General features: G+C 36.2%; 1 protein-coding gene across 2 annotated transcripts in view; it reads right to left on the bottom strand.

Moving 5' to 3' along the window:
- Positions 1-835: 835 nt before the first annotated feature.
- Positions 836-14,717, bottom strand: part of LOC102237480 (cadherin-7-like) — a 31,996-nt gene continuing 18,114 nt past the window's right edge. For both annotated transcript variants that reach the window (XM_023326818.1, XM_005813359.3), the window contains exons 9-13: positions 14,168-14,304; positions 11,729-11,850; positions 11,288-11,405; positions 6,965-7,213; positions 836-2,317 (exon numbers count right to left, since the gene is read on the bottom strand). In XM_023326818.1, the coding sequence (XP_023182586.1) occupies positions 1,809-2,317; positions 6,965-7,213; positions 11,288-11,405; positions 11,729-11,850; positions 14,168-14,304 (1,135 nt within the window). In that variant the 3' untranslated portion in view covers positions 836-1,808. The remainder of the gene's footprint in view (positions 2,318-6,964; positions 7,214-11,287; positions 11,406-11,728; positions 11,851-14,167; positions 14,305-14,717) is intronic.

The raw sequence follows: 14,717 nt of genomic DNA on the forward strand, positions 1-14,717 counted from the left end.
AGTTGGTGGAAAGCAGCAGAGCTAGATGGTTAACCACTTCCTTCAGGAATGCTTCTGTTGCTACGACACAATTGTGATCTACAGCTGTAAGGTTACAGGGCACATGGCCTACATAGACAAACATCTCAGCTAAAACTGAGAAAGAAAAAGTGAAAAAGTTTAAGATGTTGCTAACAAACTGTACGAACGATCTTTACATAGCTTCATTTTAGTCTTACCAATACTTTAGAAGCTAAGACTAAAATAAAGCTAAATTTAGTAAAACCTTGGTAGGTTGCAATCTAAATTTAGATGTATAATGGACATCTGTACAGCTCTATGGCTTTTGCTACAAGATGAAAAGGATAAAATGTCAAGAAATTCCTACAAGGTCTGTTGAAATTTATTTCTAGTACATTGGATTCACTATAGTCGGCAGGTGTTAAATGGTGTCTCTGATCAAATCTTGAAAATGAACAGAAAAGATTCTGTGACAAAGTATTAGTTTATGTCTGTGCAGACTAATATATCAAGCTTATACTAACTCATTTTCTAAATTTTCAATTAAACCAGTTGGGTTTTTTTAGCTTCTGGGATAAATATTGTATTGTATTTGGATAAAGTTTGCACAATTTTGTGATCTGCTGTGAATGTGAAATTTAAGTATCTCCTAAAAAGAGAAATGAACTGATAAACAATAGAAGAAGAAAGTAGTTTGAAATGAGAGTGGAGAAGGAAAGATGGAGAAAAGGGGGACAACTTGGGATATGAATTGGAAAAGAGTAAAAGAGAAACACATTGTGGACTAAGCCATTGATTATTATAATACAATTATAATTTGAGAACTTTTTGGTAGATTCAGATCCAGCTTTATTCAGGTCCTGAAAGGCCATTTAATGTTACAGCAAGTATATTTAAGAAGTGTGGGAAAATCTATAAGAAGTGATAAGAAAATTATGAATATAAGAGCATGCTTTTTATTTCCTCCAATGCCGTTTACATGATCTCATTGGAATAATATTTTCAACTAAATGATACACAATCCCAGTCAAACAGGCTGAAATTACGTATTAGGCAATAAATATAACATTTAAAAGAAGTAAAGAACAGAGAGGAGAGTTGAGCAGTATATGTGGTTTTAGAAAGCAACAAAAATACAGCTGCCAAAATGGATTGGATATGTGAAGCTTGCCAGCAGTAGCTGTTTTTATATAAGGCTTGATAGTATCTTCACAGCAATAGTTTGACATTTTAAAAAGTACACTTTGTCATTGTGCAAACTGTCAAGATGAAGAAAAAAATGTTGAAGCCTGCAGCCTTAACAGCCCTTACAGCAGGGAGAAGAAGTCAGCCTGAAATCTAACAAAAAAAAAAAAACTTCAAGAAATATTGGTACAAACATTTACCCTACATGATTTTCTTTTTTCACATTTTACAAGCACAATGTATTTTATTTTGGTTTCATTCAGATACTATGTAACAAACCAACCCAAGGCAGCAGAAGCATGGCTTGCAACTTCTTTTTAATAAAAACCTCAAATGTGGGGCAAACGTTTGTATTCACCTTTACTCAAAAAATATACACTGATGAAACATTTGAAAGTCATGGATCATTTTCCATCATCTTCAAAATCAAATGTTGAATTACTTTGAACTGACCTACCACATTAAATCCGGATAAAATGTGAAAAATATTTAATGAGTGTGAATATGCCTATGAGAAATCATCAATGTCTGTTTGATTAAAGCCTACTGGACACAAATTGTCCTGGTCTTTCTACCCTTTAACAATTGTTATCAATATATAAACGGTGGGGGGGAATCAATCTTTAGAAGAATGTGTCCTCCTCTGCTCCTCCGTACCAAGGGGTGAGTCTTACTGCATAAGGATTGGAGTTACACACAGGTTTCTCAGGTTCAAATTCCAAACAGGAGTCCAATGAGCTCAAAGACCCTGAGGACGACCCTGACCCTTCGTAAGCGTAAGTCCGAAGGCAATCAAATGGTGGGACATAAGGATCCTGATCGGCTTCTGCCAGTCTGTCCAGGATAAACTGCCTGAATACCTCGTCCTCCGGCCCAATGAGGTGTGACTCTCGGAGCGACATCCGTATGCTGGCCCTGACTTCCTCCCTTCGCAGTTTCCTGTCTCTCCTCCTCGGATGGGGGCGCAGTGGGACGGGAGGCTGGCAGAAGTCCAGGCCGTCTCTCCTCTCTCCGTAGTAAAGCACCTTCTGGGAAAAGGTCTCGGGCAGCTCCAACTCCTTCACTTCCATATCCGTCCCCTCCTGTTGCTTACGCCTGTGCCTCCTCACAATCAGCATTAGAACCGACAGCGCTGCAGACACAACACAGTGCGAGATCATTATAGTTAAACACCAGGGCATGAGCTTAGCGAGAAGAAAAAAACAAAACAAAACAAAAAAAAGACACAACATACGGTGCCTGATGGAGCATGCATGAAAATAATAGCAGCCAGATTTGTTTTTCTGCAACATGTTTTCCTGCAAATATGAAAAAAAAAACATTGGTAATATTTTACTTTTTTACTTCATTTCAAAAATAAAGAATAAATTCCTTTATTCGCTCCATGTGACACAGAATACTAAAAGAGCGTTTATCTTCTTTTCCTACTGTTTTAACAGGCTCTTGTTCTCTGAGAAGTGTTAGCATAGCGGGTTTTGTCATTAATCTTTCATGTGATGGGCAAAGGGAGGACACAAAGCAGCTAAGGTCATAATAAAGCTCTTCACTATGCACACCCATCAGTGTCCCAGGATGGCATTGGTACTGATGTATTGCAACCAATACACTCATTACCTGGCATCATTGCACAGCACGCTCCAGCATTGTAATCGTGTGTTAAAGGCACGCTGGTGAGTTAAAAAAAAAAAGGTGGCCTCAACAATGAAAGCAAAAACTTGTTAATGAAAACCCTGCTGTTTCATATACTTGCCAAACGGTTGTCAGGTGGAAGTGCTTTAGTTCACATCTGCTGGAAAAGAGGGACTTTATGAAAACAACATTTCAGAAAAACATGACTTAATTTTTTTTTGCTAGCAGTTTTATATTCTTCTAAAGTGTTTTATGGTTTGTTTACCAATGAGATGCCTCGAAAATGTGTAGTTCAGACTCTTCTATCACTTATCTATGTCACCATGTAACACATTACCTTACTGCTGGCCCAGCAGCTATTATACACCCTCTGACAAAGAACTAGCTGTCATCTCTTTGCAAAAGGTGCTTCTGCTTAGTAGAAAATGTCTGAGCCTTAGAGCAAAGCAGATGTTCTGGTAATAGCGACAGATCCGAACATGAACTCCTGGAATAGAGGGAGCTCTTCACATAATGGATTATGTGGGGGGTTTTAATCTGCTGCCACCCAATCATATTAATGTTTGGAACTGTTACCAGCCGACATCAAACAAAACTAATTTTGAAAGTGAAGTGGATTTCAGACAACCCAGTTCAAATGTGGGTTGTCTACATTTGAACTGTCACCTTTTGATTGCATTTTTTTCTATAATTAAATGCAATCAAATGGTTAAATACATCAAAATTATTTTAGCTTGTTTCAATCCGAGGCCAGAACAGAATTTAAAAAATGATCTACTAAGATGTATAAAGTGTGCACACAGTAAATCTAATATTTTGGTGAAGCATCTTCTCATTTAATTAGAGAAATTAGTTTTCTTTAGTTCACAACCAGCATTAATCATAGTGAGTGTTATTAACCTGATTTGAGGCTCAGCTGTCCAAGAATAGGATTTTTATGACATTTGATTTTTTTGCATCCTTTAGGTAAAGCTTGCAGCTTGCAAAGAGGTGACAAAGAATCCAAAGGATTTCAATTTGCCAAGATGTCCGTCAGTAGAAGACTATGAAAAATTATCCACATCATACATCTGTATTATGGTAGTGAACACAGGTATCATGAATATTAGAAGTAGAAGGAGTATTGGAAAATCAAATATTTCTCAAAATTTGCTGGAACCAAACTTGGTCTTCATCACCAAAACTTAGTAACATGCAACAGATCGGAAATATTTTACTCAGTTTTAGATGTCTACATAATATGAAAAATCACTTTCTGTGGTAAAGGGGAAAGACTTTAATTATGTTCTCTGAATCCAGGGTCTGGGAGGTCTTTTTGCCCGGTCGCTGTATAAATTGTTCCTGTTGCTGTTCCTCAGGTAATGTTTTTTTCCCAGTAAGAAAAACCAGAGAAGCTGCTCTTGCAGCTCACTGATGTAACAAGAAGGGTAAAAGACACAGATATGAACTTATACAAGTTTAAAACATGCGTCCATGCAATGCCAGATAACATAAAAATCCCACAGAGTTGTTACTGATATTTCCTTTGCAGTATCTGACAAACCTGATGGAGCTCTGCCTCATAGCTCTCTATCCTGACTACATAGTGACGCAATATAAGCAGAATACATTGTTCGTCCAAACTTTGCAGAAACTTCTCTGTTGAGCAAACAGACATTATCTGTTTGCCTGCATATCACCAGGCAGTCCAATGCTAGTACCACTATGTCAGTTCATTATTATCTGAAATTTGGGTGGGGAAAACCTTTTCATTTTCTTGCAAGGTCTACTACACACTTACAGGATGCAAAATGATGTCATGGGTTCATCATCATTTCCTATTCTCTGCTATTGTTGTTAATTCTTAACGAATTATAAAATTGGTATAATTAAAATTATTAAATAAATCAGGTGCCATATGGCTCAGTGGTAGGACATGCACACACAACATATTCAGAGGCTACAGTTCACAGCGCTGCTGTCCCCGGTTTGATTAGTGGAACCAAATGTACTTGTTGCTGCATGTCCTCTTCTTCTCTCTCTGCCCCTCTTCCTGTCTAGCTCCTATTCAATAAAGGCCACTGGCACAGCAAAAACCTTTAATAAAAATAATCACAATCCAATTTTAAAAAACATCCAGTGTTTGCATGGATTGGGTCCACAGCTGCCAATGAAAGACTAAAATGCACAAATTCTTGAGACCCCTTATTGAGAAATATTTATTTTATTAGCTCAACTGTCAAATATACCTTAAAATGCATTAATATGCACGGTGGAGAGTAGTACTACCTAGCTACCGTCTTCCTTATCTCCACTCTGGGAGGTCCAGCCAATCGGTGGCAGAGTAGCCCTGAATTGGCTGCTCTGCAAATGCCAGCCAATAGTGTGTCAAGTAGCATTGTTCCTATGTATTTCAGTTCCCCACACTGCATTTTCCTTAAACTATTTTAAATATGCTCTATGAAAAAATGTTATACAATCAGGCAGATAGAAAGATCAAAAGAGCTGACAGATTTTCCAACATGTACTGGTACAATCCTCCATATGTCTGGACTAAATACTGAAGCAGCAACGCATTTATTCCAAAGAAATCCTCTGAGCCTACAATCACCCAAAACCTTGTTGGAGGACGTCTGATGAAATCAGACTTCAAATTTTGGGCCACTATTCCAAATGAGTATTTTTGGCTCATCATGCAACACTAAAAGAGCAACATACTGTACCTCCACTAAAGTGTTGGTGCCATCATCCTCTAGTATAGTGTGTCTTCAGATGAAACTGTAGATTTTCTCAAGGTAATTTCAGTTTTGATCAAAAAATGTTTGTTGACCAAAAGCTGTTACAATGTGTGTCTTAAGGATGTGCACCCCTACATAACAGGGTAATTACTTCTCTTTTCATTTTTATTTTTTCCATATGATTTATCATTGTTCACCTTTTCATGGCACAAAAAAGCTGACATTTTATGAGGGAATGGTAGACATAAAGAACAACTATGTTTGCAGATGGAATGGAGTTAATCATGGTGTCTCAAATAATTGAGAGATTTTTTTTTTGATTCATGCCCAGTCTGTCAGTCTGCTCCCAAATGTTTAAACAGCTTTCAACATGGCAACTGATCACAACAGATTGTTTCTTCATCTGATCCATTATCATCTCCACATCTACATATTTCAGTAGAAATACTATAAAATTGCATTTCATTAATTGACTTATATTCTTCCCATAGAATATAAGCCAATTAATGGTTTTCATTCCTTAAAAACAGGTGCAGGCAGTTTCACCCTTTGTCATTTTGTGCCTTTTTTATCATTTGAGATCTAAATTGTACAACTACGAGACAGAACCACTTAAACAATAACACTGTGTCAAGGTCACTTGGAGACACAATCTGTTATTACGGCATATAATTGAGTCTCAAACTATTTGTAGGTTTTTCAATACCATCATATTAATATGCAATGGTTTATTTGAATGGGTATTAAGATTCAAGAAACACTGCTGACCTTAATAATTCAGCTAGCCGCTAATTAAAATTAACCTCGGTAAAAGTCTCAAGGTGGGTTTTTTTCAATTTAAATTCCTATTTCAATATTAAACTTTAACATTTTTCTACAGATTTCCACAGTGGTTGTAGTTTTCTGAAATGCACACATTTTGAGAATGCTGTTGAGCACAAGGGGAGCCTATGAAGAAGCCGTTATACATTTTAAGACATGAATGTCTGCTCACACATTTCAATTAATTGTTACTATTTCAACACTTTTGATAAAATGTTTTTAATCTTTTTTAATCTGTTTTTTAATAAACAGATTAAAAAAGTTGGAAATGCAAAACAAACAGCAACAAGATTAGGTATGACCAATGACATGTAGGTATGACCAATGAAAAATTTGTAAAAACACAAAAAACAAGACAGGCAGAAAAGCTGAGTAAAATCCATTTGAAGGAAGTAATCTTGTCTACTCAGTAATCAGTCAAAAAGTAAATGAAAACCTGTTTCACAAATGACAAACAGTGCAAAACTGGACCTCCTGGATATTCATGTGACAGATCTCCTGCCTGACACAGTGGTAACTTTATGGCTACATGACTTCAAGAACAGTGAACATTGACTTTCACTTGTTAAAAAAATTGCCAGGAAGTCATCTTCACGTCCATTCACACTTACCAGTGAGAGTGACCAGGCAGACTAAAATCCCTATTAAGGTTTGCATGCTGAACCCGGAGAGAGCGAGAGCCTCGACCCCCGCAGTGGGACAATGGCCAGCAGGGAGGCAGCTGCAGACGCCGATGGTCAACGTGGTGGTGCTGGAGAGGGCCGGGGTGCCGCTGTCGGTCAGCACCACAGGAAGCAGGTACTGAGTCTGATCTTTACGTGTGAAAGTGCTCCTGCGCGCCACAATGCCTGCCGTGTTATCTGGAACGATGTCAAGAGTGAAAGACAATTTTTAGTAACTGCTCCTCCATGTGCGGGTACCTAAAAAAGAGGATTAGAAGTGGGTGGGAAAACCTAATACGACTTAAAATTTGAAGTCAGATTTTTCTTAGAGAAAAATCAGTTTTCATTGCATTTCTTTCATTTAATTTGACCACTGAACAATAACTGACATAAAATAAGCTGTGTGGCATATAGTAATGCGCTTTCTTTAATGTTCATTTTCTTGATTCATTATTTATCTGCCAGTCGCTGTCTGGACGGCTGTCAGGTGCTCGCATGGCTAATCACCAATTCACCGCACCATTGTATGTTTCATTATAGCTTATTGAATACATTTAAAAGTACTTTCTGTTCCATTGACGTGTTTCTGTTCCTACTGTCTCTATTTATTGTAAACCTTTAGAAACAGTTACAGTTCTTTGACTAACAAAGCAAAAATGTTTATTTACTTTCTCGAACGCACAAAACTAGAAAACTACTCATCTAAAGACACTCAAAGATTTATGCATGTGAACAATATTAAGAGTGCAGCAGTCGTTGAGTTATATTAAGCTAAGCTAACAAACAAATCTGTCTTTTAAGCAATCAAAATTCAATCATAAAAGTCTGTCTGAAGAACTTTTTTTTCAATTTCTAATGAATAATCTGGCCTGGTAATTATCATAATCAAAAGTACTTTATTATTACTATTAATAATCATAGTATCTTCTGATGATTTAATTAAGTAAAAAGAAAACCAAACAAGCAAAGGTTTTCTCTGTAAACTTCTACAACTACCAGGAGAAGGTTTATAATTAAGAAATTAAACTCAGAATAGTAATATACTGTAAATGATAAAAGTAAAATTCTTCCCAAAAGTTTTGTGTCTTTCAGAAGATTCAAGAAAGGGGCAATCAGGCTTTTTTGATTTCTGACAGTTAATGTTCAATTGAGGGGGGAAGGGAAAAGAAAAGGATTATTTTTCAGAATCCATACTTCTTAAAATGAGTGTATCCATGAGGCGCAGGGGGAAAAAATGTTTTTGTAATTTCTTCACACAAAAACCAAATGAATGTCACAAAATCTACAATCCAAACAAAAATCTTTATGTTAGTCTCCTTGGTTCAAAGCTGATCGAGTAAAATATGTGCTTTTTTGTCTTTCTGTTAATTACAGAGCTTAATTGAATCTATAGAAAGATTAGTCAGAGAGCCTGATCAACCAATCAGAAGTGGATTTTTAACAGCATGCAGTTTATGTCACATTACACTTTTAAGAATAAACTATTAGTTTTCTTCAAGATTTTTTTTGTCAGGAAATGTCAAAATTTATTTACAAAATTATGCCTTATTTTCATAACTTTGGCATATTGGAAGAAGAGGACATCTTTTGAAATTTCATTTCTGACCTTTAAGGAGGTTTAATAACTGCAGTTTAATATATTTTTCAGTTGAGACAATTCACAAGCAACTTCTTACTTTTGTCTCCCACTTTCAGCTAAATCTTCTTCTACTGATGACTCACTGACTGAAATCTTCCTCCACCGTTTAAAGAAGCCAGAGACTGAGAAACTCAACAAACTACCAATGAGAGAAGAACTACTGTATCTGCTGCCTAAACATGTCAAATTATGTAATTATTCTATTGAATAATAAGAAAAGCTCTCATTTAAAGTTCAAATTATTCAATCAATAAATTATGACCACTAAGTTATGACTCAATTAATGGAATCCAATCATTTAGATAGGAGGCTCTTTGACAAAGAGTAGCAACCCTGCAGTAAAATTAATCTTAACAAAGCTGTTCTCTTGTTTCAAATGTTCTGTTTGCTGACTGCTGTTGGAAATGTGTGGTTGTGTGTGAGGTTTAAGACTAGTGTGTAATCAGAAGAAAGAGGAGGAGGGAAATGAGAGAGAAGACGGGTTGTCAGAGAGGTTGGTAAGTGTACTCCGTGTGTGTGTTTGTAGCCTGAGTTCAAGCAGTTTTGTTCTTCTATTGGTGTGATTGTAGCCCACAGTTTCAACATGTGCAATAAATTGACAGTTATTTACCGTCTTTTCAGTACATCCAGCTGGACATTATGACATGATGCATATTCAGACAACACTACTTCTTAAAACCATGAGCTTTGAGGATACAAATCAAATTTATATCAATAAAAATGAGATGTTCATGGTATGGACACAGGTTTTCTCGTGTCTAAATGTAAAAGGCAGACACGGATGTGTTGAAGAGCCTAAGTTAAGACAGTTAAATATATATGAAAGCTCATATCCCAGGTGTTTTGTGCACTGTTAGTGGTCCTTTGGTGTATTCATTGAATGAATTTATGCTCACAAAAGTTTTACAGCCACTGTAAGGAAATGCATACAGACTGATCACATTTTTTACTGGTGTGCAGAGGTGTGCACTGTAGCCTTAAGTCTTTTGCAAGAAATGTCAGGAATGTTCATAATGACATTTCTTCTTCCTAGAAGAATAATTACAGATTTAATTTATGCCAAATGTCCCTGCAAAAAGACCAAGTCACCCAAGAGCTCATTTGCTCAACTTCATGGAGGACTTATTCAAACTGCCACCGAAGTTTGTTGCCTAGACTGAAGCTAAAACTATAATCAGTTACATTTTAAACTATTTAGCAAAACACAATGTTTTTAATTCAAATCAGACTCTTTAAATGTACATTTGTTGCATGTCTGCAAACAGCTTAATGTTAGGAAGCTCAGATTGCAACCAGAGAAAAAAAAAAGAAAAAAAAAAACTAATTTGGCTCTGTCCAAAGAAGAAAAATGTACCTGCAGCTTTTATGCTCTGTTTCCACACAGCTTAGTATATTGTCTATAAAGATGGATTACCTTACATCCAGTCTAAGGAAATGTATTTTTTATAGGTGGCTGAAAACTTAACAGGGATGCCTTATTGGAAGCAGGCCAATATTGTTGTTGCTGTTTATCCCTGCAGATGTAACAAAATTCAGACTTCGACTGTGTGTGAATAAAATGAACCAGCGAGATTGTAACGTGAAATAAATGAAACCTCCAAGTGTCATTCCGCCAAACTGTGTTTTACCAGCATGAGCTAATGAGCAGCAAGCTGGCATGGATGTTAACAGAGCGTTTTTTTTAAAAAAAGAAGCTAAAATGTATTAACTCCCTAAATCTTAATAAATCAACAGCATCCTTATGAAGTCTTGCAACCTGGTGTAACTGGAGAAGTAAAGCAAATACGAATGAGCCACAAGATCGGTAAGCTGAGTTTGTGGCATCATATTCAAAAAGACTCGAGGCTGTAATTGATGTCAAAGGTGGATCATTAATTATTAAACAAAGGCTGAAAGAACTGACATAAATGTGATTTCTTGGTTTTCTATTTTTAATAATTTAGCAAAAATGTGTTTTTTCCACATCATCATAATGGGGTAATTATGATGAATTTTGAGGAAATTGACTAAGTTAATACTATTTGGAATAAGGCTGTAACACAATAAAATATGGAAAAAGTGAAGCGCAGTGAATACCTTCCAGATACACTGTAGAGCTTTGGACTTCAACAAGACCTTCAGGATTTGCTTTGTGATTTTTTTTTTCCCCTTTTAAAACCATAAGTGTTTAATAGCAAACAACCCAACTTCCACCTGCATTTGAAATGTTGTGCTTATTGAGTATTTTCAAGGATTTGTGTCAGGACCAACATCCTATAATTTTTGATTAAAGTCAATACTCCAAATCCAATTTTTGAACAATGTTGAATGTTTTCCCAGGCGACCAGTCAGTGATTGTCTATTCAGACAAATTATGACTTCTATAAACAGAATCTGGCTGGATGTTTAATCCAGTCTTCATGCAACTGAAGAGACCTTGGTGAAATAATATCAAGAAACCGTGGGCTAGCAGATAGATAAAACACAATCTTGATGAAGCAGCTTTCTTAAATAGCAATAAAACACTAAATATTGCACAATAGATTAGTTAACTTGAAGACAGTGAATTATCTGGGTTAGCACTACTACAAAATCTATGAACCCACTATACAATTCTAAAAGTATTATTAGCTGCCTTTTCAAGTAAATGTAACCTTGATTATCTCTGATGGTGAAGTTTGGATTGATGCGCTCCTGAGGAACCATGGAGTAGTAGAAGTGGTGCTCCTCCACAGCCTTGTCCGGGTCGACGGCACTGAGAAGATGAATGAGCTCAAGAGACACAAAGGGAGAGGAGAAAAATAAGCACCGCAATTACTAAAACACAAACATCATATAATACAATGCAGTGGGTTTTCGACTACCTACTCCTCTTCTTTTTGAGAAATAATAAAGAAATTTAATTCAGCTGCTGATACTTTAATGTACCTGGTGTCCAAATATCAAATGTTTTCATGTCGTCATCACAGAAAAGAAAACAGGATCAAATGACTATGTTCTTGTGTGACAAAGCATTACACCATATTAAAACACTTTTTGATTATAACATTGCCGCATAGTAAATCCTGAACATGAGCGCATCATAATGTACATACTTCTCCTGCTTGCGTGCCCTCGCAGATATATGGCTGGTAATCCCTCGCAAGCCTTGGCACGTTGTCGTTTACGTCCAGCACGGTGATGAACACCACCACGGAGGAGGATAAATGGCTTTGCACTGCAGTAGTGAAGACAGACATCTACTGAAGTCCACTGGGTGCATGTATCACAGATGCTTTGTGAAAGCTGTGGCAAAATAACACTTCAGACTGATAAATGTTTGGTTCTCTAAGAACACGAATGCGCTGCACAATGAGGACTGCTGAGCAGAACCGGAACATAATAATCAATGGATGCAATTGAATGAACCACAAACTTCACAAAACCAAGCGTTTTGCCCTGAATATTAAACAGCATGTGTAGTGAAAAACACTGAATATCACCCTGAGAACATTGAGATGAAAATGGTGGTGGGGAAGTAGAAAAGAAGATGGTTTGAACCTGTAAAAGCAGCAACAATCCTAAACATACAGCCAGAGCAAGAATGGATGGTCTACATCAAACAATATTCATGTGTTTGAATGTCCCAGTCAAAGTTCGAGCTAAAATTCAAGTGACGATCCAAGGTGATATTAGACAATCAAAGAATATTTCTGTTCTTCATGTAATCTGACTAAGTTTGTGTTATTTTGCAAAGAATAATCTGTCCAGCTGACCTCAGACAATCAAGTGATCTATGTTTACTTTGCATGGGAGGTTAAAGAAAAAAGACTTTTCAGAAACAACATCATTGTGTGCTTCATGTTAAATGCATAACTCTCTTTAAGTATAAGTATTCCAGTCAGATTGTGCTTAGCAACCAGTTGTGCAATTTTTCAGAGTGATAAACCAAGCTGTTATTTCTATTCTACCTGAAATATGAACTATAATTAATTTCTTAATGGACTGAAATGCTACAAATGGAAAGTTGAGAGGCATGTCATAACTTTCCAGGTGCATCTTTTATAAACTCATGTTTCATTCATGGAGTGTTTGCATGTGAAATAGTTTGCGAACAGTAACATTATAACATTAATGTGTTCTCTTTCTGTCTAAATTTTAATTGTAAAATTGTGCATTTAAAGAAGAAAAGGTTCAGGTTCAAATCATTCATCTTTCAAGAAACTTAATATATGACTTTCTTTCGACTGAAACCATATAAATAAGCCATATAAATATTGAGTGTACTATGGCTGAAAAGCTCTTCAGAAATATTGTTGTTTGCTTCATACAAACAACAAAACTGCATCTACCTTTGCTACTTATGACTGGTACTACTGCTGATTATCAAACCATCCAGCCTGGTTGAGTAATTGTTTGATCATCTAACTTCACTTCATGGACTCCACAGGTACATCCACCTGTACCTGTACTACTTACAGTCACCATCAACCAAGCATTTCAGGTGAAAAAACTGAATCTGTGTACAAATGATTAAAGCTACTTGCAGCATGTTAGCTGACAAGTGCAAGTTAGTGATTATTAGAGCAAAGCCAGGTAGAAAAAAAACTTCTACTCCCTGCAACTTTCAAGAGTCTCAGTGAAGAATCCAAAAAAGTCGTAACTAAAACTTAGTTCAATGCTAAAGACTTCATATGTACCATAAGGCAGATACCCTAAGGCAGATATAGAATATAATTGAAATTTAAACGTATTTTGTCCAAATGGAACATTTCACAGAAATTTGCTTCTGTTAATACAGCATGGAGATGATCAGGCTGCGTCTCTGCTGAAGAAGCCCAGCTTGCTTTAGAAGTGGCCTTCAGCTCACCTGTCGGGTCTGATTTCATTCATCTTCCAGCTGACGGTATTCAACCAAATCTCTGGGGTTTAGGTTTGCTGAATTAAATCAGGATCTCCATAAGGCTTGTCAGCAGAAAGTATTGTAAGAGTTCCTGGTAGGCAGACACTAACTTTGAAATTGAGGTTATTCCATTTTTGACCATAGTTTTTTCTTCCACTCCACTTTCCACATTTTTTTTTTTTATTTCAGTACTCTGCGAAAAACAAGCTTTACTCAATACATGAAGAGTCAGCAGTTTCCCCTTTAACTGATTTAATTGCTTAGGTCATAACATAATTTTGCATTAAATTTTGTTCTATTATTGGTCTGTTCAAAACAAAAAAAAACTGAAGTTTGTTTTTTCACAAGCTAAAGACAATCACCAAAATTAAATCAGCAGAAATCTTACTTGAAAAATATACACTGAAATGAATCTGTGACTGCTTTATTTAAAAAAAAAAATCAAATTAATTAGAACTTTTCACTTCTACCTTAATTTATAAAGTTTTTACATGTATACCAGTTTGCAGGTTTTTTAATATACATTCACTCCAAAAGTAAAAAAAAAAACAGCCATCTAGTTAGTTGTGAATTTCCTGGAACACATTGACTAGAGGCTTCGAATGGGAATGAAAATAAATGTGCCGGGGCTCTATCAACAAGATATCCTTACTGGTTTCCTTGGCTTCAACGCTCATGTTGTGCCAGTCTGCAGTTTCTCGATCCAAAGCCTTAGCGATAGCTATGGTTCCATTGTTTGGGTCTATTTTGAAAGCGTTGGTGGCATCGGTCTTTTTGTCGATTGAGTATCTGGGGGAGAGAAATTCACAGAAATGGCACATTTAACACGGAAGGTTGGTTTCTGGGCAAAGAAGACATTGCAAAACCGCAGGGAAATTAATTAGACAAACTGCTCATATTTTTATCTGTTGACAGATATCCAGCAAAGCAAGTACACACACAAGCTAGTGAAAGAAAAGTGACAACAAAGTGGTGCAAGGACACAGCACCTTACACTGATAACAGATTTGTTTATGCTTCCAGTCAATATAAATTGATTTTCATTTTTAATTAGCAACCCTTGCTTTTCTCGATGATATGTATAACTGATGAGTAATTTATAAACTTTTTTTTTTTTAAAGCATGGAATTTAACAGCATTTTGGAAGAGAATGGATAACTTAGTTTTTCAGACTTTATTCCTTCATATAATGTTTTTAGTTT

Source organism: Xiphophorus maculatus, chromosome 21 (assembly GCF_002775205.1).
Source record: "Xiphophorus maculatus strain JP 163 A chromosome 21, X_maculatus-5.0-male, whole genome shotgun sequence".
In the NCBI taxonomy this organism is placed as follows: Eukaryota; Metazoa; Chordata; class Actinopteri; order Cyprinodontiformes; family Poeciliidae; genus Xiphophorus; species Xiphophorus maculatus.